Raw genomic sequence first — 23437 nt, 5'->3', positions numbered from 1 at the left:
TATTTCTCCAGCTGACCTATGAAGCTTCTGGCTAAATGGAGATAAGTTAGCCATTTTACAATCTGCCAGTCATTGAGTATCAGTGGAGTATCCAGATCAATTTAAGCACACAATTATAAAGACAGAGTAAAGTTTTATGAGCATGGGACCAGGGCAGTTGCTCAGTGTCCCATGCCTGGAAGAGGACCCTGTGTTGGGTTGCAATGCTCTCTGGTCACCATCTTGGAATTCTTAATACTTTCAATTTGGGAAAATTGAGGTCTGGTGGGACAATAAAATGTCCTGGGGGCTTGGACCCTAAACTCAAGCTTGGTCCTGTTTCAGGCACCTTGGCTTCCCCCAAGCTAATTGTCAGCTGTAAGAAGGAGGAGAGAAAATAGTCAGACACACATGTTCAGCCCTGGGGACCCAGGCACTTGTGAAGATCCTTGCACCTTTTAAATATCCCCATGCCTAAAAAAGTATAACATTGAATAGCAAAAACAAAAATAAACCAAAAAATGCCAGGAAACGTCAAAAGTAGAACCACTAAAGACAGGACAGACTTTTGCCTGCTTTTGAACAAGGAGTGACATAGTTTCATTCTGCACTGGGCCCCTCAAATTATGTAGCTGGCCCTAGAAGAGTGATGCTTATTTCTAAACTTTAAGAAACTGTAAGAGGCATCTGTATGCCAGGATCAGTGGCTCTTGCCTGTAATCCAAGCTACTTGGGAGAAAAGAGATAGAGAAGATTAAGGTTTGAGGACAGCCTAGGCAAAGAGTTTGAGAGACTCCACCTCCAAAATAACCAGAGCAAAATAGGCTGGAGATGTGGCTCAAAGGATAGAGTGCCTGTTTTGCAAGCTCAAAGTCCCAGAGAGAGAGAGAGAGAGAGAAGATTTAAGAGCTTAGCACTTGGGAGGCTGAGGCTGAGGCAGCTCAAGCAGGAGGACTGAAGAGTTCCAGACCTGTCTGGGCTACATAGTGAGACCCTGTCTCAAAACTGTAAGGAGCTGCTGAACAAAGACCGCACCATGTGTAGAAAATGAAGGTTTATTGGGGCACAGATTGCCAGGCTGACACTTGGGTTCAGAGTGCAGCAGCTCAACTGGATTGGGTAGTGGGTTTTATAGGAGGGGCCATCAGACAGAGGAGGGAGGGTATCCTTCCTAAAGAACAGCAAGGCCACTGTTTGTCAGTGATCACCAGGTGGAACAGGCTGATATCTGTGGTTATTTGAAAAAACAGGAAGAGGGGGATGTTTTGTAAGCAGGGGAATTTTGTAAACAGCCACAGTTCAGGGGATCTGGTTAATGACAGCCTCGGGACTTTCCGACTTTCCAACCGCCCTGTGGGGGCCAAGGACCTAACAAAAACAAAAATAAAACCAAACTAAACAAACAAACAAAGAGTTGAAAATGATGGCCTCATAATGGCAATATAATTATATAATTGAAATATAACTAGTTTTTTTCCCTTTGAGCAGGGTCTGTTGTCCACATTGGCCTTGAACTCCTGGGCTCAATCAAGCAATCTTTCTGTCTCCCAAGTAGCCGAAACATCAACTGCACCCAACTAGGGATAGGTATATAACTTTCACGAAGACAAGACCTTTGTCTGTGTTGGTGAAACTTCTATAATACAAAGCTTGGCATATGTTTGCTATTAAATACTTATTAATTTAAATTAATGGAATATAATTTTATTTCAATCTAGTAAAAGATATCTTAAAAATGGAAGCAACTTGAATGTCCTGGAAAACTAGTCAAATAAGTATGATATACTTGTCCAATAAGATACCGAGTAGCTGTGTAAAATAACAAGGATGTTCTTTAGGTACAGCTAAAGAAAGGTTTCCAAGATAAATGTTACCATGTATGTTTTTGAAAGAAGGCATGGAAGGGCTGAAGGCATTGGTCAACTGGTCAATACTGTCTAGCAAGTGCAAGGCCCTGAATGCAACCTCCAGTATCTACCACCAGTAAATAAAGAGGAGGCAGGGGAGCTAAATACTCTCTAGTTATCTCATACAATGACTTTTTCCTGGAGCTCCCTCTAGTGGTAAACTGCACACACAGGAAAGATTCAGAGAAAATATAAATTGGCTTTGGATGGTTGGGAGATTTTCAAGGTATGGTCTTGTTTTATAAGAATTAATTTTTTAAAAAAAGTACAAGAGAGGGCTGGAGGAATTACTCAAGTGGTATAGTACCCTGAGTTCAAACTCCAGTACCAAAAACAAAAGTACAAGAGACCTATGCTAGGCATTAAAGTGGAATTATGCATTAAGTTGCTAACATAAGCGTAAGTTATCATTTCTGATGACAAATATTGTAAAGATGTGTATTTTATACAATATGTGGAAATGTTTTTATGGTACTGTTACTTGGGTAAGATAACTCTTACATATGAACAGCATGTTAATTAGCACATATATCATTGCTTTTAGAATATGTGGCTTTGCATATATGACTGCAATACATGGCCTGTCATTAGACAGGGTAAGAAATGCATTTTTTGTGTGTGGTACTGGTGTTTAAACTCACCTTGAGCCACTCCACTAGCCCTTTTTTTGTGATGGGTTTTTTTTTTTTTTTTCCCAAGATAGGGTCTCCTGAACTATTTGCCTGAGCTGGCTTTGAAACTGAGTAGCTAGGATTACAGGTGTGAGCCACCAGCACCCAGCTGAAACCTCTTTTCTTTGATGTTGGAGATTGTAACTGAAATTACTGAGGGCAGCAATAAGCCCCAGAAGCAACTTGCAAAATCATGTAACATATACTCCCCAAATCAACTAAAATAACATTTAAAGGCTGACAGAAACGACCAGCTGTGGTCAACACTAGGTGATTTCACCTCTTAAGACACATCTACATCATGCTCCATCCATGTCCAGCAAAATCTGATGACCCTAGAGTCTGTCTTTCTATATATAGCCCTCTGCCTGGCTTCATTTTCCTGCTTCTCTCCTCCTTTCCTTGCAAACATCATGCTTGCCCAAGGACCATGTCATCCAGATAACTTCTGGTCAGTTCCAGAGGGCACAAAGGGTTATAAAAGGAACTCATCAGAAATCCTGTAGTGTAGTGTCTACAAGTGCCAATCCTGGAGCTAGAAAACCTGGTTTGAAATCCCAGCTCTGCCACTCCCTAGCAGTGTGACCTTGGGCAAACTCCTGTACCTCTTTTGTTCCTCAACTTTCTCATCTGCAAAACAAGGGTGATAATCACTTAGCATTTGTTTTACTGTTGTGAGTAAAGGAGTTAATGTATGTAAATTGATGAGCACAGTGGCACCTGGGAGCACTCAGTAAGGTGGTTGGATTTGTGGGGTTGATTTTTTTCAAAGATGCTGTGATTTCTTCAAAGAAGCTCAGATCAGCTGACTAGCTCCTGACCTCTCTGCCCCCACCCCCTACGCAACCGCCATCCTTATCACCCATTCAGCCTTTGTCAGCTGTCCTGGTACTGGGCAATTCCAAGTACCCTACCGTCCAAACCTTGCCTAGGAAAGTATCTGAATATGCCTAACTCTCCGATCTGAACATGTATTATGGAGTAAGAGCACTCAGGTATCTTCTAGGTTCTAGAAGGAGAGAACTTCCATTTGAGAGTAAGCCACTCCTTTCCCTAGGGGGTTTACCCCTTGGACCTTGACTTTCACCCTCACAGCTCCAGAGCAGCCAAAACCTGTTCATACCCAAACTTCAGTTGCCTTGGAGGGAGAAAGAATAAGCAAGTCACTGGCAGAGTGCCTTAAGTGGTAGAGTCCCACTCAACCATTGGACTATTGGAACACAACTGTGACTTGACTGTATATCTTTTGTCCCCTGCCCCTAATTATTTGTCTATTTAAAGCTAAAGCTCATGTCTGTACCCTGAATATGGCTAAAGATGGGCTGAGTGCTTACTTTGCCTGTTCCCACAATATGTCCTGAGCCGTGCAATAAATCTTCTTTCTGCTGGGTGCCAGTGGTTCACACCTGTAATCCTAGCTATTCTGGAGGCAGAGATCCGGAGGATCATGGTTTGAAGCCAGCTGGGACAAATAGTTTGGGAGACCCTATCTCAAAAATACACAATATGAAAAAGGCCTGGTGGAGTGGCTCAAGGTGTAGGCTCTGAGTTCAAACTCCAGTACCATAAAATAAAATAAAAATAAATCTCCTTTCTCTGCCCAAGACCATGTCATCCAGATAACTTCTGGTCAGTTCCAGAGGGCACAAAGGGTTATAAAAGGAACTCATCAGAAATCCTGTAGTGTAGTGTCTACAAGTGCCAATCCTGGAGCTAGAAAACCTGGTTTGAAATCCCAGCTCTGCCACTCCCTAGCAGTGTGACCTTGGGCAAACTCCTGTACCTCTTTTGTTCCTCAACTTTCTCATCTGCAAAACAAGGGTGATAATCACTTAGCATTTGTTTTACTGTTGTGAGTAAAGGAGTTAATGTATGTAAATTGATGAGCACAGTGGCACCTGGGAGCACAGTGGCACCTGGCATATGCGGGGAGTGACCTGACCTGACAGGTGGAAGCCCAGGAGTTTGAGCCTAGGGTACAAAACTCTGGTTTCATGTTGACTGACAGTTGCTGATTCTCTTCCCCCTTGCTTGCCTCTTTGGGTGTAAGTGACCCTCGACTCTTGATGTCCATCTTAGGAGTGAGAAGCTAAATAAACCTGAGTGACTTGTCCCATATCTGATCATAAGGAAGGGAGTTTGGATTTGCAGTAGGAGAGAGGGAGTTTGAGATCAAGATGAATGAATCACTGGTAATGACAGTTGTGAGACAATAGAACTAGGAAGCCAAGGCTAAAATTTTCTTTTCTTTCTTTTGTTAAGAGCCAACAATAATTGTTCTCCCTTTGCTAGTTCCTAGAGATGAGAGGAATGGAAGGAACCTTACAGATTCCATGAACAAGCCTCTTCAAAGGTCCAGTGACTGATCAATCCCTCTGACCAACCCCTAGGTGCCCCCTCTGAAGCTTGGTCGGGAGGGAGAAAGGGAGAAAGACCCAGTACCAGGCAGCCACTGCTCCATTGCTTTGGAAGGGGGTGGGGAAGGCAAACCCTGGTCATCCCATCTGTCTGTAGCCCTTTTGTGTAAGTGCCTGACAAAGGTGACGTGGAGCTGTTCCTACGGGCACAGCTGTGGCAATGCCCGGGGTGGAGGCAGGGCCCAGGCAGCAGTGCCCTCCCAGATCCTCCCTTCAGGCTTCTCAGGGGTAGGAAACATGTGGCCCAAGGGCCTCTGCTTGGCCTAACCCTACCAGGGGACTCTGCCCCCAGTAGCAGTGGAGATGGCCTGTTTATGGAGTTCCTCTCTGTCCAGTTGCCTTCTCACCCTCCTCCTCCTCCAGCTGTCCTCCAGCTATGCAGGTAAGATGTGTTTATTCCTGCCCTGCCAAGACCTAAGAACAGAAAGGCAAGTTTCCTGGGCTCCCCCATCTCCAGTCATCCTCGAATGGCTATATGAGTTATCTTTCTAAAACCTAGATCTCCTGACAGATCCTTCTTCCTGGTTCCTTTCAGAGTAGAATCTAAACTTTTTTCCACCAGGTGATCAAACCCTGGACCTAATGCAAGCTAAACACAAGCTCTACACTGAGCTGGGCATTTAGGCCTAGCTTTGGTTTTTCACCTCAAATGGGGACAAAATAATAACCTCTTAGAGTTGATGTCAGTGTAAATGAGATGAGATACATAACATGCTTAGCAGTGCCTGTTTGTAGTAAATTCCAATAAATGTTTGTTGAGTTATAATATCTTGTTGTGTTTGGAAGCTTGCACCGCATAATCAGGCACCTATGAGTGTTTATACAGCAGCCCTGTCCCCATACATGGAGGAAAAATAAAAGAAACAGAAGCCAGAGTCTCTGCCTCAGAGAGCCATCTGATGATAGAGGAGGCCAAGTCCACATGCTCCCTAAGGAATTCCTTACAGGTCTAAGAGCAGAAACCAGCCTTTTCTCCTAGTAGCTCAGTCTCCCTTGGGAAACATGACCAACATAGGAAAAAGTCTGGGAAGATGCTCAAGAGCAGAGTCCAGAGTGGGAGTGAGGTTGAAGGTATGGAGGGTAAACAGGAGTGAAACAGAACAGCCCCTTCTAACCCCAGAATGGAAGATCTCAGCAGAGAATTTGGGGGACGAGATATGAATAAAGACAAAGAACTGGGAAGTGGTGGAGAGGGAGTTAAAGTTGATTGAGTGACAAAAGCAAAACCTCTAAGGGGAAAGTAGCAATCAATTTGGCCTTGACCAAACAGGGAGGCCCAAGGGTGAAATTAAACTTCAAGATGCTTGAAATGGGCTGGACTGAATAGCAGAAAGGTGGCCAACAGCTGTCAAGACCATCACATGCTAAATGTTCTGTTCAGGATACTTACAACATATCTGTAATTAGAGATAATTTTTGTTTTGTTTTTAGTATGTGCTCTGGGGAAAAAAAATGAACTCCTTAATTTCCATTTAAAAATTAAGTGTCCTCTTCCTTCCCTGTCTTGAAGTGATCTTCCCATGATGCACTTGTTTGTCAAGGCTCCCTCTGACCCTCAGTTGTTTTTTTTTAATTTGGTGTCTTGGACAGGACAGTTCAGAGTGATAGGACCAGGGCACCCCATCAGGGCTCTGGTTGGGGATGAAGTGGAACTGCCATGTCGCATATCTCCTGGGAAGAATGCTACCAGCATGGAGGTGGGGTGGTACCGGCCCCCCTTCTCTAGGGTGGTTCATCTCTACCGAAACGGCAAAGACCAAGAGACAGAGCAGGCCCCTGAGTATCGAGGCCGGACAGAGCTGCTAAAAGACACTATTGGTGAGGGAAAGGTGACCCTCAGGATCCGGAATGTGAGGTTCTCAGATGAAGGAGGTTTCACCTGCTTCTTCCGAGATCATTCTTACCAAGAGGAGGCAGCAATGGAATTGAAAGTGGAAGGTGAGTCATGCCATATAATGTGAAGTAGTATCTGTGGGATGGCCAAGACCTCCCCTTGAGACTTCTTTCAGTTGAGATGAGATCAACCCAAACATTTCACGCCTGGGAATCAATTCCATAAAAATATACACATTAGTAAACTTTTATGTTCACAGATGTCTGATGCATCATTGTTTGGATTGGGAAGGAAACTGGAAAAAAAGTCAATGCCCATGAGTAGGGAAGTGACTAAATAAACAATGGTATCTGCACCATGAATATTGTGCAGCTATTAAAAAGATTGAGAGCCATTCCAGATGGCTTGGAGGCATTCCATGAGGAATTGTTGAATGATAAAAGCAACCTACAAAAAATGGGGACTGAAACCATGATCCTGTGTTTGTGAGCATGTATATATACACTCTTATCATATACATATTACACTCACTTGTATTTACATACATGTACACTCACTAATATACACATATATATATATATTCAGAATATATACACATATTCAGAGAAAAATATGAAAGGATACAAACAAGAATATGGATCACTCTGGTGGAAGGAGAGGAGGGAAAATAGAACCATGATCCAATCAAAAAGTAATAATAATAACTCAACGGCTGGAGGCATGGCTGTAGTGGTAGAGCACCTACTTAGCAAGCATAAAGCCCTGAGTTCAAACTCTAGTACCACTACTCTCCCTCCCCAAAATTATCCATAAAATTATATTTATCTATTCATATGAAAATACATTAAAAGGCAGGCATAGTGGTGCGCACTGTAATTGCAGCACTCTGGAGGTAGAGGTAGGAGGATCTGACTCTGAGGCAAGCCTGGGCTACATAGCAAAACCCTGGCTCAAAAATAAATAAGTAGCTGAGTACCTGTGGCTCACACCTGGAATCCTAGCTACTCAGGAGGCAGAGATGAGGAAGATCACCTTTCGAAGCCAACCCCAGGCAAATAGTTCATGAGACCCTATCTAGAAAAAAACCCATCACAAAAAATGACTGGTAGAGTGAGTGCCCAAGTAGTAAGAATGCCTACCTTGAAAGTGTGAGGCCCTGAGTTCAAATACCAGCGCCTCCAAAAAGAAAAAATAAATAAAACTATATGCATTTGTGGGAAAGATTAAAGAATTTATTTTAAAAGCAAGGCAGAAAAGATGAGAAATAGAGGCAGCAAAAATAAAAAATGATCACTTTCTGATTATTTTGTTACCACAGGAGAATATGAATAATCTGAAAGTTAATCCAAATATCCAAGTGGACTTTTTGGTTTTTTTGGTGGGAATGTGGGTTTGAACTCAGGGCTTCACACTTGCAAAACAGGTACTCTATCACATGAATCATACCTCCAATTCATTGGCTTTGATTATTTTGAGATGGGGGGTCTCACAAACTTTTTACCTGGGCTGACCTCAAACCATGATCCTTCTGATCTCAGTCTCTCAAGTAGCTAGAATTACAATTGTGATCCTCCTGTGCCCAGCTCTTTTTCTATTTTGCTTTGGAATACCTTTTGGTTATAAAATGTTATAAATGCTGACATCATTCCTAAGGATGATCAAATTCTAATGCAGTGAATTCCTCAGTTGATGTTGAAAGGCATTTACCTATTAAAATACAGTCCAGTGAATGATCAAGTAAAGCAAATATCTAAATATAGTTACAGAAAAAAAAGAGATGTCACCTGTGGGTTTTACCTTCACTGCTTCAGTTCTCCAGAACTCTTATGTTCAGTATTTTCCTTTGCTGGATGATTTGGGAGCTTATGCATTTATATATGTATTTATTTATTCATTCTGTCTCAGGATGGTTAAAGTGTGGCAAGGTAAAGTACACAGAGGGAACTTTGAAAGTTAACTGCTATTTCATTGAAGAACCAGAAATGTTCTGAGAGCTAGAGCCTCAAATCCTCCTTTCCCCCACTCCCCACCTGCAGTGCAAACATCAGACAATCTGTTGCTCTTGTCCCTGGAGTGGGGGTGACTGCTGCAGTGTTGGGACCAGAAGATAGCATTGTACGCAGAATAACAAAGCACTATTTCTAGAGACAGATTGCAGTGACATGAAAATAGCTCTGTGTGTCACGGAATGTTCTTCAGACAGCTGTTTTTACTGGGAAACTTTTATCAGCAAAGAAGTCAGAGAGCGAGGGCTTCAGTTTACAGATTTTCTTCCTTCCTGCTCAAATTCATAATTCAATAACTGCCTTCCCCAACACACTCCCTGAGGCCCACCATCACAACAGAAAAACAGAGAGACAGAGACAGATAGAGAGGAGGAAGGGAGTAAAAAAAAAAAAAAAAACTGAAACCTTTGCCTCAGGGGAGAAAATTTTCCTTTCATCTGGTTTCCACATTCCAAACCTCTTCCTCCCAACTGGAAATCTGCATGCCATGCCTAAGGATTTAATTAAAAAAAAAAAAAAAAAAAAGACTACTAGGCATCACTTGGCTACCTGGGGGAGCCACCCTAGACAAATTTAGGAGAGCAATGCAGTAACTATATTTTTGTAAGTTCAGGTGTAATTTCCTCCTCCAATCTTTCTTTTTTGGACTTTATTTGTGTGTGTGAGTTTATTACTAGTCTCTAATCCTTTCTTTAAACTCTTCTTTGTGAAAACTTAAAAACATAGCAAGAGATGGACATGGTGACAAAGGACTATAATCTCAGCACTTGGGACACAAGGCAGGAGAATGACAAGTTCAAGGCCAGCCCAGGCTAGAATGAGATCCTGTCTCAATACACACACACACACACACACACACACACACACACACACACACACACACACACGAGTAGAGAAAATACATCTCCTGGCTGCAGCAGTTATCAAACCAAGGCCAGCCCGATTCCCACTTATAGTCATCCACCCCTACTGAGTTGCTGAAGCAAATCTCAAGAGCATTCTTCCATTGCTAAATGCTTGAGCATCTATCACTTAAATGTAAGAACTCTTCAAAAACTCTACAATTCTTTAGTATCATCAAAAATCCAATTTGTGTTCAAGGTTTTCTGATGGTCTTATAAATGTATTTTTATGATTTATTTGAGTATGATCCAAACAGACTCTGCACACTGGTGCTTGCACTTAGGGTTTCCCACAATCTGAATTTTGCTGGCTACATTCCTGTTTGCTATTTAACACAGTCCTCCATGCCCTATATTTCCAGTAAACTAGAGGCAAAGTCAGATCCAGGCTTGATTTATTTTGGCAAGCATTTTTTCCACAGATGATGTTAATATATTTCTTACCGCTTTACATCAAGAGGCTGATAGTCCTTGTATGCACATGTGAATAATTAAAAAAAAAAGGATTAATGTCCAAAAAATTAATCACACAAAAGCCAAATAATCCAATTATACATGGCCAATTAAAACATGAAGAAATATTCAACATCCTTAGTTATAAAGGAAATGCAAGTAACATTGATATTCCAAAAAAAAAAAAAAAAGAGGCTGATAGTGTCTGTTCTTTTTTTTTGCTGTACTAGAATTAGAGAACTCAGGGCCTTAAGTTTGCTAGGCAGGCACTCTTACCACTTGAGCCATGCTCCCAGTCAGCCCTCTTATCTCTTTTTTGGGTGGGAAGTGGGGGTGGGACTGCGGTATGAACTCAGGGTTTTGGGCTCACTTGAGGCACTCCTCCAATCCATTTTGCTCTGGTTATTTTGGAGATGAGGTTTCATGAACTATTTGCCTGAGCTGGCCTGGAACTCTGATCCTCCAGATTTCAGCCTCCCAAGTAGCTACAATTACAGGTGTTGCCACGCTCCTCTTATCTCTTTTAATGGTTCTAATATTTTGTGAAAGTATAAGAAGTGTGCAAGAAAAAGGAAAGAATGGATGAAGTAGAGGAGGGAAAAAAAAAAAAAAGAACGCTTAAGTATGTAAGGACACCTTTTCCTAACCATGAGTTCCAGTCAGGGTTCAACTAGCCTAGGATCAAAAATATTCAGGAAAAAAATTACATGTACAGAACATGTGCACATTTGTTCTTTTCATTATTCCCTAAACAATATAGGGTAACTATATACATTGGTTTTGGTATTATAAATAATCTAGAGATTACTTAATATGGGAGAAGGTTGAGGTTGTAACCCAGTTGTAGAGGCTCTTGCCTAGCATACTCTGCTCTGGGTTCCATCCCCAGCACTGCCAAAAAATAAAAGAAAGTACGTGGGAGGATATGCATAGGACACAAGCAAATACTTTGGCATTTTAAGTGAGTGACTTGAATACCCATGGATTTGAGTATCCAAGGGGGTCCTGGAGCCATTCCCCCAGGGTTACCAAAGATACAAAAGGATGACTATATCTGCTAAATTACCTTGTCACAGGTAACTTCCAATAAGAACTTAAAAGTAAGGCCAGTTATTATGTTACATACCTGTAATCCCAGCACACAAGAGCAGGTACTCTACCACTTGAGTATTTGTGAGTGTACTGGGGTTTGAACTCAGTCTTTATGCTTGTGAGGCAGGAGCTCTACCACTTGAGCCATGCCTCCAGTCCAAGCCTGTGATTTTTTTTTTCTTTGAAGTACTGGGATTTGAACTCAGGGCCTACACCTTGAGCCACACCCACCAGCCCTTTTATGTTTTTTTTTTTTTTTTGCAGTACTGGGGTTTTAACTCAGGCCCTACACCTTGAGCCACTCTGCCAGCCACTTTTTGTGGTAGGGTCTCTCAAACTATTTTCCTGGGCTGGCTTTGAACTGTGATCCTCCTGATCTCTGTCTCTTGAGTAGCTGGGATTACGGGCGTGAGCCACTGGCACTCAACAATGATACAGGATTTTTCAATAGGTCTCTCCAACTATTCACCCAGGCTGGCTTTGAAATGCGATTCTCCTAATCTCTGCCCTCTGAGTAGCTAAGATTACTGAAGTGAGCCACCAGTGCCCAGCAAGCCAGTGATTCTTATTGATAGCAACATTACAGATGCTGTTCATATTATTGTGCTAGATTGCCTGCAAACATAATTAAAAGAAAGACTAAATTTTGGCTTGGTGTCAGTGGCTCACATCTGTAATTCTAGCTACTCAGGAGACAGAGATCAGGAGGATAGCAGTTAAAAGCCAATCCAGGCAAATAGTTCTCGAAACCCCACCTCAAAAAAGGGCTAGTAGAGTGGCTCAAGCAGTCAGAGCGCCTGCCTAGCAAATATGAGGCCCTGAGCCTGAGTTCAATCTCCCCTAAATTTTGGTTTAAAGGTTACTAAAAATAAATGTGTACTTTTTTTCCCATTGATGTTCATAATCCCTTGGCTTCTTATACCACATTTCCTCATTACCATGGTGTCTTAACTGAACTCCCTGCCTCCTCTAGCTCTGCATTGTCAGCTTGGAGCCTGTGAAGTGCACCTGTAGCCTGAAGGATCTGATCTAAGTGTCTTAGCTGGTTTTCAAAAATGACCACTTGTCATTCTGAATCACTAGCCCTTTCTGGAAACAAACCCTTCAGGGCTAAGCTCTGGCATCAACTCTGTATCACCTTCCTGAACCTTGGTGACATTCGTTTCTTTATTCAACCCAATTTATGGAGTCCCAGGTGCTGTGCTGGGTGTTGGGGAAACAGGCTGGACAATGAGGGTTGTGCCTTTCAGATCCCTTCTACTGGATCAATCCTGGGGTGCTGGTTCTCATCGCAGTGCTGCCTTTGCTCCTCCTGCAGATTGCTGTGGGCTTCGTCTACCTCTGCCTGCAGCACAGACTGAGAGGTATGGACAGAGGCCGGGCCCATCAGGATCCTTCCCTGAGCCTTAGAACTAAGCCACTTAACATTTATTTTTTAAGAAACTCTGGGTTCAGAACTCCAGGTCAAGTTTCACATCTCACTGAGTGCTCGCATATGGATAATAGAGCTCTGCATTTCCCTAGCAGGTAAGCCCCATTTTACAGAGGTGGCAACTGAGGGCAAAAGTAACAAACCTCCTACCCCTCTAAGTATTCTCTCCAATGGTAAAGCACAAGGACTTTTGCCCCTTCCCTCCTGATACTAAGAGGATAAAGCAGCAAGAACTTGGGGCATGTGGAAGTGGGTCAGGGACAAAAGAAGTTTTTTGGGTTTGTTTTGCTCAGGGCCTGGAGCAAAACTCTTAGGTTCTCCAAGCCTCAGTTACCTTGTCTGTCAACACTCAGTCTCCTAAATTGTAGCAGACAATGTCATGCAAAATGCCTAGTCACAGACATGAAGTAGTTCTCCCTCCTTTATTCAGATAGTGGCTTTTGATTTACAGAACAATAACCCAGTAGGGTGGAGTAGCAATGTGAACTGAGAACTAAAAAGAGCCAAGAGCAGTGAGGCACTAAAACGTTATGATGGTTTGAAGGATGGCTGCTTACTGAGGTTGGGTCCTGAAGAAAGTTCTATACCCTTTATTTCACTGCATAATACGGACAGTAGCCAGGGAGAGAGCCTGAACTCTCAGTTTCAAACTTAGTGCTCGTGCCACCTGCCAGGCTGCAGAGAAGCAGCCTGCACAAAGGTCCAAGGCACTAGGTGTGAGGGGTCCCATCTCATACCAGAGCAAGAACTGAAAATATTGCCTTTTTCTATTTTAGGAAAACTTCGAGCAGAAATAGGTGAGTTCCAGGCACCCTCCCTCTCCAAATCCTACAGTCTGGTCTTCTGACATAAGGAAAACGATCATCTTCTCAGACTATCTCTGCCTATTCTCAAATACCCCGTGCTCCCTTCTGTTGGGAAATTATTTAAAATTAACCAGCCAAAAATTGTAGACAATTCCACTGCTCTCCCCTGCCTTCAGCCAGGGTAGAAGTAAAATCCTACAGCTTGCCTTACTCTATCATGTATCAGGACTGGAACCAATTTTAAGTGATTAAATAACAAAGATTAGAAGGAGAAAGGATTCCCTTTGGGTGCCCTACTAAACCCATTTCTTTTTCTTCCTCTTTCAGAGAATCTCCATAGAACTTTTGGTAAGTGTAAGAAGTATCCCGGCCCTCCCATCAACTTGCTCTTTCCCTTGGGTTCCAGTCACCTGAGGGAACAAGTACCCTTGGCTCCTGGTAGGTCCTTTCCCTCTTTCTTTGACTAAATCAGCCATTTGCATATAGAATTGGTAAGATAATAGCAAATATTTACATATCACTTTTATGTCCGCACTATACCAATAACTTTACAACTGTTAACTATGTAGGTACATTTTCGTATTTTTAGGAATTACAAAAGGCAGGTAAAAAGATCCTACAGTATTTAATGAACTTTCATGAATACAGACAGACCAAGTAACTCTACCTGACTGGATAAGGAAGGCTTCTTGAAGGAAGAGTAAAGCCACCAACCCCCCTAGAAAGTTAATCCTCAAGGATATGGTGTTTATTCCAGAATGCCCAGAGTCTAAGGGCAATGGTAACAACAGAAGAGTGCCCAAATATTTGAATAAATTTTCTAGAAATTAGATAGCATTAGGTGGAATACATATGCTCCCTGCTCTGAGCAACATTTGGAAATGGCCTTTCTTCCTGAGGCTGAGAGAGATTCTGTCTGTCCTTGAGCCACAGCTCCAGTCCACTTCGCTTTGTTATTTTGGAAAGGGGGTCTTGGGAACTATTTGCCCAGGCTGGCCTGGAACCTTAATCCTCCTGATCTCAGCCTTCCAAGTAGCTAGGATTAAAGGTGTGAGCCACAAGTGCCGGCCTTAACTCGTTTTGTGTCATAAATGGATCCCTTCCAGAATGTTCTTTTGATCAAATCCAGGATCTCAGGCACGCTAGGTAAATGCTCTACCACTGAGCCATATCCCCAGTCCTCAGAGTGCTTTTAAACACATATTTAACACATAGAATTACAAAGAAAATCATTGTATTGAGATAGTTATGAACATATTAACAAATTTGACATTTTTAAGAGCAACACATTAAATAACAATGTAGCAGGCAATTTTAATTTTAAAATAAAACGTATCTTGGGATTTCTACAACTGTAATGAAAACATCTGTGGCTTCCATTGCTGATGAAGTCACAGGTACTGCTTTTTTTTTTTTTTTTGGTGGCACCTAAGGCCTCTAGCAGGCTACACAAATGCTCTATGGTTGACCCCATCTCCAAGCCACACACACTTGGTGGTACTAGGGGATGAACTCATCAGGGACTTGAAAAGCAGGTGCTCTACCACTTGATTCACACCCCTAACCCCTAGCACTTATATTTTTAATAGAAGAAAATGCAAAACCAGTTAGGGTTTACTGAAAATAACGATGTAGTGCTTTTCTCATCCAAGTTCTTTGATTCCCAGGATTCTGTCCCAAGTCTTCTTCAGGTTAAGAAGTAAGGAGAAGGGTGAGTGGGGCATAAAGGGAAACAGATTAACCCTTTTTATTCTGGTGAACAATTTTCAGATCCCCACTTTCTGAGGGTGCCCTGCTGGAAGATAACCCTGTTTGTAATGGTGCCAGTTCTTGGACCCCTGGTTGCCTTGATCATTTGCTACAACTGGCTACACCGAAGACTAGCAGGTGCAGTGGTGGGACAGCATAAGGACCTCTGAGCAGTGGGGAACCAAGGCAGCCCTGAGTGGAAAACAAAAGAGTGCAACTGGGGCTCAAGATCTGAGCTAGGATTTCCTTCCTCCCCTTTCTCCTTGCTCATCCCCAAGTCCCTCAGAGAAATGGTGAAGAAAACCATTTACTGAGATCTGTGGGGTCCCTCAGTGGAAAGGGAGGGTATGGTCAGTCCAAGTGTCCAGTGGGAGGATGTGAGGGAGGGAGGTAATCATCTCCCCCGAATACCCACCTGTTTCTCTTTGTTTGCAGGACAGTTTCTTGAAGAGCTAAGTAAGTTTTCTTCTCTTTCTTACAAGCTGAGAACAAAAAGTCAGGAAAGGGAGACAAAGCAAGAGGAAGAGGGGAACTGAGGGATCACAATCTCCTAGGAAAGGAGGGGCTGGAGAGCAGAGGTAGAGGGAGGACCCTTCCAGAAAGCGAGAAGGGGAGGCGGCAGCTGTTGGAGACAAATTTCCAGGTGGCACAGAGGGAAGCTAGGCCACTCACACCTGCTACCTGATTTGCTCCACCTTCAGTGCCCCTCACCAGGTATCCCACTCTAGTGGGCCTCCTTTCCCATTCTCTACAGCAGCTGCCCTGTGCCTCAACTCCATGACCACCACTGAGGCACACAGAGATAAAATGACCTCAGAGGGCTTTTCATTTTCCAGGTTCAATGATTTCATGATAGAAATTACTGACAGATTTTTCAAGTCATTTTCTCCTTCTTCTAGGAAACCCTTTCTGAGTGCTGTCACATTTTGGCAGGGATGGAGGAGAGCTTGGTTGGTCCAGAGATGGATCCTTGGGGATGTCTTGTTGATCAAGCTGCACACTCGCTGGCCTCTTCACTAAGGACACATTCCAATCTGCACTTCCAGGAATAGTTTGAATTCCAAACAGAACTGATTTCTCTTGTCATCTACCTTTGTTCTTCCTTTCCTCAGTTCCTTCCTTCCTCTCCCACTTTTTGCCTCTCCTATCTTTCTACTCCTTTCTCAATCTTCCACCAGGAAGTGTTCTGTGTCAGGTTTCTATTCTCCATCAAGACACCTGTGCCAGAAAGTAACAAAGACAGGGGGCTCTGCCATGAACTGGAAACCCAGAACCTCCTCACTACAAATTACAGTCCATCAATTTTGCAAATGGTGGTTGTTTCTTCCAAGATCCCAGCCCTGATTGGGCAGAGGACAGTAGAAGGGAAGGGACAGGAAGAAGCAACAATATCAGAGGGAAGCTGAGTGAGTTGCAGAATGAGGATGTGGGTTCCACAGAATGGTGGGTAGAGCCTCATCTTGTTTTAGCAGCCCATGGAGGACTTCGGGGATGAGAAATGGGCAGCATATCTGTTTCCCTTCTATTTCCACATCTTCTTTGCATCCCTCACACTCCTTCTCTCCTCTCTTTTTTCTCCTATCTTCATACCAACCAGAGTATCCACTGTTTTATTCAACAATTACTACTTGATGGTCTATCAGACACAAAGAAACAAGCTAGGTGCTAATTAATAATAATATCAGTTTCTATGTGCATACTTCTTTTCCCTTTTCTTTATTGTATTTACTTACTTGTATTTACCCAAGCCTCCAGACCCAGGGGCCAGTCCTCAGGAAAACCAAATACAAAGAAAGACCTTAGTCAGAAAGGCCCTTTGTTTCAGCTCCAGGACCCTCACTACCTCCTTTGCCTTACTTCCTTTGCATGTCTTTTCCCGTATCTCCCCTGTCCTGGGGCTAAGGATCCTAGGCGATCTATTTCCTCCAGGTTTCCAATCCTTCCCAGTCGTAGGGGCTTGTGAAAGAAGCTAAGCCACTCACACAGAATCACCCAGCATTTCCGGGTGCCGTGTAGGTACTGCTCTTTGCCTTTGTAGTAATTCCAGTGACCCAGAAGGCCCTCCTTCTCTCCAAAGCAGAGGTCACAGATGGGGCAACGGTAGATTTTCTGCTTCCAGTGCGTCTGCTGGTGCTTGACCAGCCTGGAGGATGAGGAGAAGGACTTGCCACAATGGAAGCAGCTGTTAAGTTGCTCTGTGAGGTGCACCTTTTGGTGGCTAGAGAGATAGGCCTTCTTGCTAAAAGTCAAGGAACAACGGGAGCAAGAAAAGACCTTGAGTCTTGAGCGCTTCGCTGGAGAAGAGTTGGATCTATGATCAAGGCAGGAGTGTCTGTTGCTGGGTGACTGGGTCTTGGTCACAGGTGCATGGTTCTTACCTATGGGTGCCTGGGTCCTGGTTACAGGCCCCTCAGTTCTAAATATAGGTTCCTGGGTCCTGGCCACTGATGCACAGTTCACATCTACAAGTCTCTGTATGAGCCTCTGGCGCTTAGCAATGGGAACTGTGGTGCCTGAAATCTTCACGGTACACTCCTGGTTCCTAGCCACTGGTTCCTGGTTTTGGTGTGTCTTTAGGTGACGTTTGACCTCAGACTGATCCCGGAAGCACTTTCCACAAACAGGGCATGAATGGGGTCGATAGCCCAGATGAACACGTCGGTGACGGCTCAGTCCAGAAGCATCACAGTAGGTCTTGTCACAGAGTGGGCAACAAAAAGGTCTCTCCACATGATACAGACTTCTATGGTAGCTGAGGGCCTTGGGGTTCCAAAACAACTTCCCACACTGGTTGCAATGTAGGTGGGAGCGCTTGGTGAAACATTTGTCACATGTTTGGCAGAAAAAGGGTGGTTCAGCATGGGATGCTTGGGAAACTGGGGTCTTGTGCACAGACCCAGCTAGAGCAGAGAGTGGGCTCTGGCTCTTTCTTGCCCCCTTGTAAGCAAGAGAGACCTTCTTGCTGCGGCTAGTCCTCTCACCTCTCAGATTCAGATTTCCTTTTCGATGTTCCTCCTTTTCACCTCCTACAGTGAAAAGAGAAAAAATAAGACAAGATTCACTATGAGAAGCTTTCCCTTCAGTGCAGGCCACTTCCCCTTTCCACCATCCCTTTCCCACCCAACACATTCACCCCACCCTTAGACCTTATAAGATGGAGATAAGAAAAACTTTAGGCTTTTCAAATCATAAGCAAAATTTTTTTTTTTTTTTTTTTTTTTGTGAGACTAGGGTTTGAATTCAGGTCTTCACACTTGCAAAGCAGGAGCTCTACCACTTGAGTCACACCTCCAGTCCATTTTTCTCTAGTTATTTTGGAAATGGGGGTCTTAGGCCCTTGCTGGCCTCAAACCACAACCTCAATCTCAGTCTCCTAAACTGGTAGTGAGCTCCGCACGTTGCATAAGTAAATAAAATTTTAACTGGAACCTTCTAACAATGTCAGATATCTAATTTCTAACTTCCAACCACATTTCTTGAAATCCATCTTCCCTCTCTTTCAATATTGTTCACACTCCCACAGACATCCCACAATATACAGTAATCTCTCTTATCCATGACTTTTCATTATTAACAGTCAACCATAGTCCAAAAATATTATATGGAAAATTTGGTGTTTCCAGAAAGACCACATTCACATAATTTTAACTTGTACTATAGGTCTGTATAGGCAGGAAAAAGCACAGTCTATACAGGGTTTAGTATTATTTGTGATTGTGGTCCCAGGCATCCACTGAGGGTTTTGGAACAAATCCCCTGTGAAAATTGGGACACTTGAGAATAAAAGAGATGTTATTAATGATCAAGCTGGATAAGAAGTATAAACCAGGACTGTCCTAACGAACTGGGAGGTATGGTCAGCCTGGCTTGACATCTCTCTTAACTACTTACTCTTGTCCCAGGAACAAGTCACCAATCATCATCAAGCTGCTTCTCTTTTCTCTTGGAAAGTAGTCTTTAATCAATAAGCAACCCTCATGTAATCTCTCACTTCCTACAAACTAAAAGACACTCTCTTGTCTTGAAAGGCTTAGATACTCATCATGAAGGCAAGGGACTTGAGCCTTTGAGCTTCAAGTCTGACCAGGCTGGAAAAGGTATACACTATGAAGGATATACAATCGCTCTCCATCCTTCCAGGGATTGTCCTAAGCCACAATTATTTCACCACCTTCTTTGCAATTAAAAAAAAAAGATTAGTAAAGATTCATATAGTAACGCAGGGAGAAATAGAAAGGAGCACCTCATGCCCTGCAGGGGTTGGGAGCAGAGAGGCTCTACTTTGTAATCTTACCTGAAGGGGCACATGGCCTGTTTAGGAGGCAGGGATCTGCTCTCCGCTGTCCCTCTTCTTGCTCAAGTTTGGTGATCAGGTCTAGTAAAGGAAGAAATAGTCTGGCTGATGAGTGGAAATGAGATAATTGCAATGACCCCAGGTTCAGCCCATTCACATCTGATGGGGACAACAAACTATGGTGTGTGCCTGCTTTAAGAACCTTAATCTAGGTCACTTAAGAAGACATTCAAAAGACCAGCTCCTAGCAAAGTGCCTGGTACACAGAGTGACTTAGTCAATCCTGATTGGATGAATAGATAAATTTGCATATTTTGAGAATGTTTTCATCTTGTTACAAGGATTATCTTTGCCTTTGCCTTCATGTGAGTTTTCATTTCTTCTTTTAGTGACCGTAAGTGTCTCTAGAGGTCAGTGAAGCTAATTGTGAGCTGATCTACCTGCCCAGAGAAACGAGATATTCTAGGGCCCAGGGCAGGCAGGATGCCTGAGGGACCCCAGGCTCTTACCCACAGATGCCAGGTTCTTTAAGGTTTCTGACATAACATCCTGGTAAAGGGTCCTCTGACTGGGATCCAGACATTCCCATTCTTCCTGGGTGAAATTCACTACCACGTCCTCAAAGGTGACTGGCATCTGGAAGGCAGGACAGACTTGGGTAGTGCACAAACACACAGGGACTGGCGTCTGGTACTGAGGTTCAGAGAGCTGAGTCTGAGAGAAAAGCGAAACCAGGGAAGGAAGAGTGAAATATGAAGACAGGCACAAGGCCAGCAACTGTGACCTACAGAGAGGAAAGGAAGGATGCAGAGAAGGGAAGAAAGATATAACCGAAAAGGAAGGGCAAAACATCAACTATACACAGGAAAAGAGAAGCCCAGGGAAAGCAGCTGTCACCCTGACAAATCTCAGGAAGCACTCCTCAAACATGGCATGGGAAACAGAAAAAAGTCTGAGTGCCTTTTTTCTGTTGTTAGGTCTGAAACAATCTGAAATTCACTAGACCCCACAGAGGAATGGATGAAAGAGCTCCTGAAGTCTAGGTCCTGGTGCCTCCCTCTCTCTAGCTTGGTCCCCTCACCTTCACCCAGGCTTTCTACCAGCAGTCTCTCTTCTTGGCTTCCCACAGTGCTACTGCCACCCTCACCTGCCTGACGGAGCAGCACCTTCTCTTCTTTGGTGTCTCTTTCTAGCTTTATCCTGGCCTGGCCCTCAGGGTCAACTGGACTCCTTCTTGGGGCTCTCTACCTCCAAGAAACCAGACAGATGGAGAGGGCCTGAAATGGCCATGGTGTTTGCTATGGCTTCCTGTGACAAATGTGTCTGTCCTAAGGGGCTGTCTTCCTTGTTTGTTCTGCTGTCCAAATTCTCCTCTTTCAAAACTGGGAGCATTTTTGGTTCCCCTAAAGCCTAGGCCACAGAGTTTAGGGACCAGGTTCCCTTGGCTCAACTACCATTGTCCAGTAATGCCAAGTTATTAATAACCCTCTGCTCTGTGTCACTGAATCCTCTTGGCAATGCCCAGTGAGGCAACAAGTTCTGGTTCCATCTTAAGGAACCTCAAGTGCAGATATACTGAGTGACTTGTTTGAACACTTTTTTTTTGTTTTGTTTTTTCTTTTTTGTGGTACTAGAGTTTGAACTCAGGGCCTACATCTTGAGCCAGCCAGCTTCCCTTTTTCTGTGATGGGTTTTTCAAGACAGGGTCTCACAAACAATTTGCCCAGGCTAGCTTCAAACCACAACCTCCTGATCTCTGCCTCCTGGGTAGCTAGGATTACAGAAGTGAGCCACCAGCACCCAGGCTCAAGGTCACTCTTGATCAACAGGAAAGACAGTGTTTGAACCCCAGACTCAGCATCATATTTCTTCCAGGACCAAAAAAATATATGCTTTTGTGCCTTAGGTTTTTTGTTTTTCTTTTGGTGTGTGTGTGTGTGTGTGTGTGTGTGTGTGTGTGTGTGTGTTATTAGACATCAAACCCAGGGCCTCACCCATGCTAAACAACTGCTCTATTACTGAGCTACACTCCCAGCCCTGTGACTTGGTTTGCTCCTCAACTTAAAATGGGGTTTTGTCCTGATAAGCCCATGCTAAGCTAAAAGTATCACTAAGTTAGAACATCCCAGCTTAGCAACACAGCACGCTGTAGCATACATGCTGCTTCCCCTCTAGATCTCATGCCACTGCCCAGCATGAATAGAATATCAGAGTATCCTTTGTACCACCTATTGCTAGGACCACCTATTGGGGACAATAGGTCAAATTTAAACTCCGATACTTTGGATGTCAACTAAATGTGTCCACCACTGTAAAGTAGAAATATTCTAAGTTGACTCCTTGTAAGTCAGAGTTCATATATACAGCTAGATCTCTGTAAAGAATATTGACAACAATCCAACAGCACCCACCTATTCAGGGCTCATAATGAGCAGGAACACTGGACATCCCTGCTCACCTTGAAGTTTCTGCTCTGACACAAACATGGCTAAAGTCTGCCCCTGCCTGCTGACAGCCACTCACCCACATCTTCCCTCCTTCCAGATACAATGAAAAGCATAAACACATAAAAACCTGTTGACTTTTTTCTTTCACCTTTTTGGAAGAGTAACCAATTGAAATACAAGCAAGGAAGTTGAGACTAGTTAATTTTTTTTTCCTGGTGGTACTGGGGCCTCACACTTGCTAGGTAGGCACTCTACCACTTGAGCCCACCAACAAGAAATAGTTAATTGGGGCCCCAAAAATTTGTCATGAAAACTGCATTCCTAAGATGTAAGTAAAGTTGATTTTCTTTCTTCCTCCCTCCCTTTCCTTCCTTTCCCCACATTCATGATCTTTTTGTGAAGTTGCAGATTTAGAATTATTCTCTCATTTTCCAGCCAACCACACTTCAATTTTCGTTAATAGTGTCCTCAAAGACCTGGCCTTCCGCTTCTCCAGGAGATTAGAGCCACTGTTCTCAAAATGGTATTAGCTGAGGATGTCAGGAAAAAGGGTCTGTGGGGGACTTTACCATCTTCCAGTCTGAGTCTGTTCAATCTCTCTCCAACCCCAAATCCTTCAATGGCTTCCCACGCGATTCTGAGATGGGCCGAAACCCCCACAAAATCCGGCAAGGTTTTGTGGGATCTGCTCTTGCCGCCCCAACCTGGGTATTCAGCCACGTGAGCTTTTCACTCCGCATTCAACTAAAACGGTCCAGGTACACTCGTCCGTCTAGCGCCTGCCTTCACGGATCCTGTCCCGCCACTGCCCTGCCCCGCCGCGCAGAACGCGCCTCCCGGGGGGCGCTCGGCGCTTACCCTATTGCCACTGCGCATCCAGCTCCCGCACCCCGGCCTGGAGGCTTCCGGCAGGCAAGAGCTAAGGTCCTTCCGCGCGTCTCTGCCCCGCACAGCAGGCGCCACTAATGTTCGCAGAACGCCCAATGGACTCAGAAATAGTCCCATCGACGAGGACGCGGTGCCCCGTGCCCGTCCGCCCAGAAACTTCCTTTCTGAGATCCCGACTCTCAACACGTGCCGGGCGCCCTTCCTTCCTTCCTTGGTGTCCAGTCGCCCGCGATGGGGGGCGGACAGCGCACCGACCACAGTCCCGGCTAACACAGATTTCCCCGAGGAATGCCAGAGATTGGAAGTTCCCCAAGATTGGGGCGCAGTCTCCCCTAGCGTGGCGGAGTGAGGGGGGGAAAAAGTACTGGGGGGGAAGCCTTGATCACCCGGAGCGCGATTCCCACCCACGCTACTCACCCTCCGCGCGCAGCGCACAGAGACTTCGCGCGTGGGTACGGGGTCTTTGGTTGGAGCGCTTGCGCCCAAGATCGTAGTCCGGTGGGTCCGCGGTCCCGCCCAGCCCCGCCTACTTCCGCTTCCTCCAAGTCCACGGGCCACTG

At 44.2% G+C, this 23437-nt stretch overlaps 2 protein-coding genes across 5 annotated transcripts; one reads left to right on the top strand and one right to left on the bottom strand.

Moving 5' to 3' along the window:
• Positions 1-5042: 5042 nt before the first annotated feature.
• Mog (myelin oligodendrocyte glycoprotein) lies at positions 5043-16947 on the top strand. 4 transcript variants are annotated; one of them, XM_074082635.1, is made up of 8 exons: positions 5047-5356; positions 6565-6912; positions 12512-12625; positions 13470-13490; positions 13827-13847; positions 15167-15210; positions 15684-15704; positions 16148-16947. In XM_074082635.1, the coding sequence occupies exons 1-6, from the start codon at positions 5278-5280 to the stop codon at positions 15193-15195; spliced, it is 612 nt and encodes a 203-aa protein (XP_073938736.1). In that variant the 5' UTR covers positions 5047-5277; the 3' UTR covers positions 15196-15210; positions 15684-15704; positions 16148-16947. The 4 variants fall into 4 exon arrangements, with proteins under 4 accessions (XP_020038421.2, XP_073938736.1, XP_073938735.1 ...); XM_020182830.2 differs by lacking the exon at positions 15167-15210 and adding an exon at positions 15270-15386 and having other exon boundaries at positions 5055-5356; XM_020182832.2 differs by lacking the exons at positions 6565-6912; positions 15167-15210 and adding an exon at positions 15270-15386 and having other exon boundaries at positions 5043-5356.
• Positions 16276-23285, bottom strand: Zfp57 (ZFP57 zinc finger protein). The gene is given in 5 exon segments (XM_074082630.1): positions 16276-17207; positions 17210-18274; positions 19543-19623; positions 20052-20178; positions 22848-23285. Coding segments are annotated over 5 exon segments (1608 nt in total). The 5' UTR covers positions 22995-23285; the 3' UTR covers positions 16276-17019.
• Positions 23286-23437: the final 152 nt, after the last annotated feature.

This window comes from Castor canadensis, chromosome 8 (assembly GCF_047511655.1).
Source record: "Castor canadensis chromosome 8, mCasCan1.hap1v2, whole genome shotgun sequence".
Lineage (NCBI taxonomy): Eukaryota > Metazoa > Chordata > Mammalia > Rodentia > Castoridae > Castor > Castor canadensis.
The sequence above is the reverse complement of the archived record's forward strand: the minus strand, read 5'-3'. Positions and strand labels throughout refer to the sequence as shown.

Bases quoted from the DNA above. Each gene is read 5' to 3' on its own strand.
- Mog (XM_020182830.2), top strand. From the start codon at position 5,278: ATGGCCTGTTTATGGAGTTCCTCTCTGTCCAGTTGCCTTCTCACCCTC. The intron at 5,357-6,564 runs GTAAGATGTGTT...TGTCTTGGACAG, and splicing joins GCTGTCCTCCAGCTATGCAG to GACAGTTCAGAGTGATAGGA. The intron at 15,387-15,683 runs GTGCAGTGGTGG...CTTTGTTTGCAG, and splicing joins GCTACACCGAAGACTAGCAG to GACAGTTTCTTGAAGAGCTA.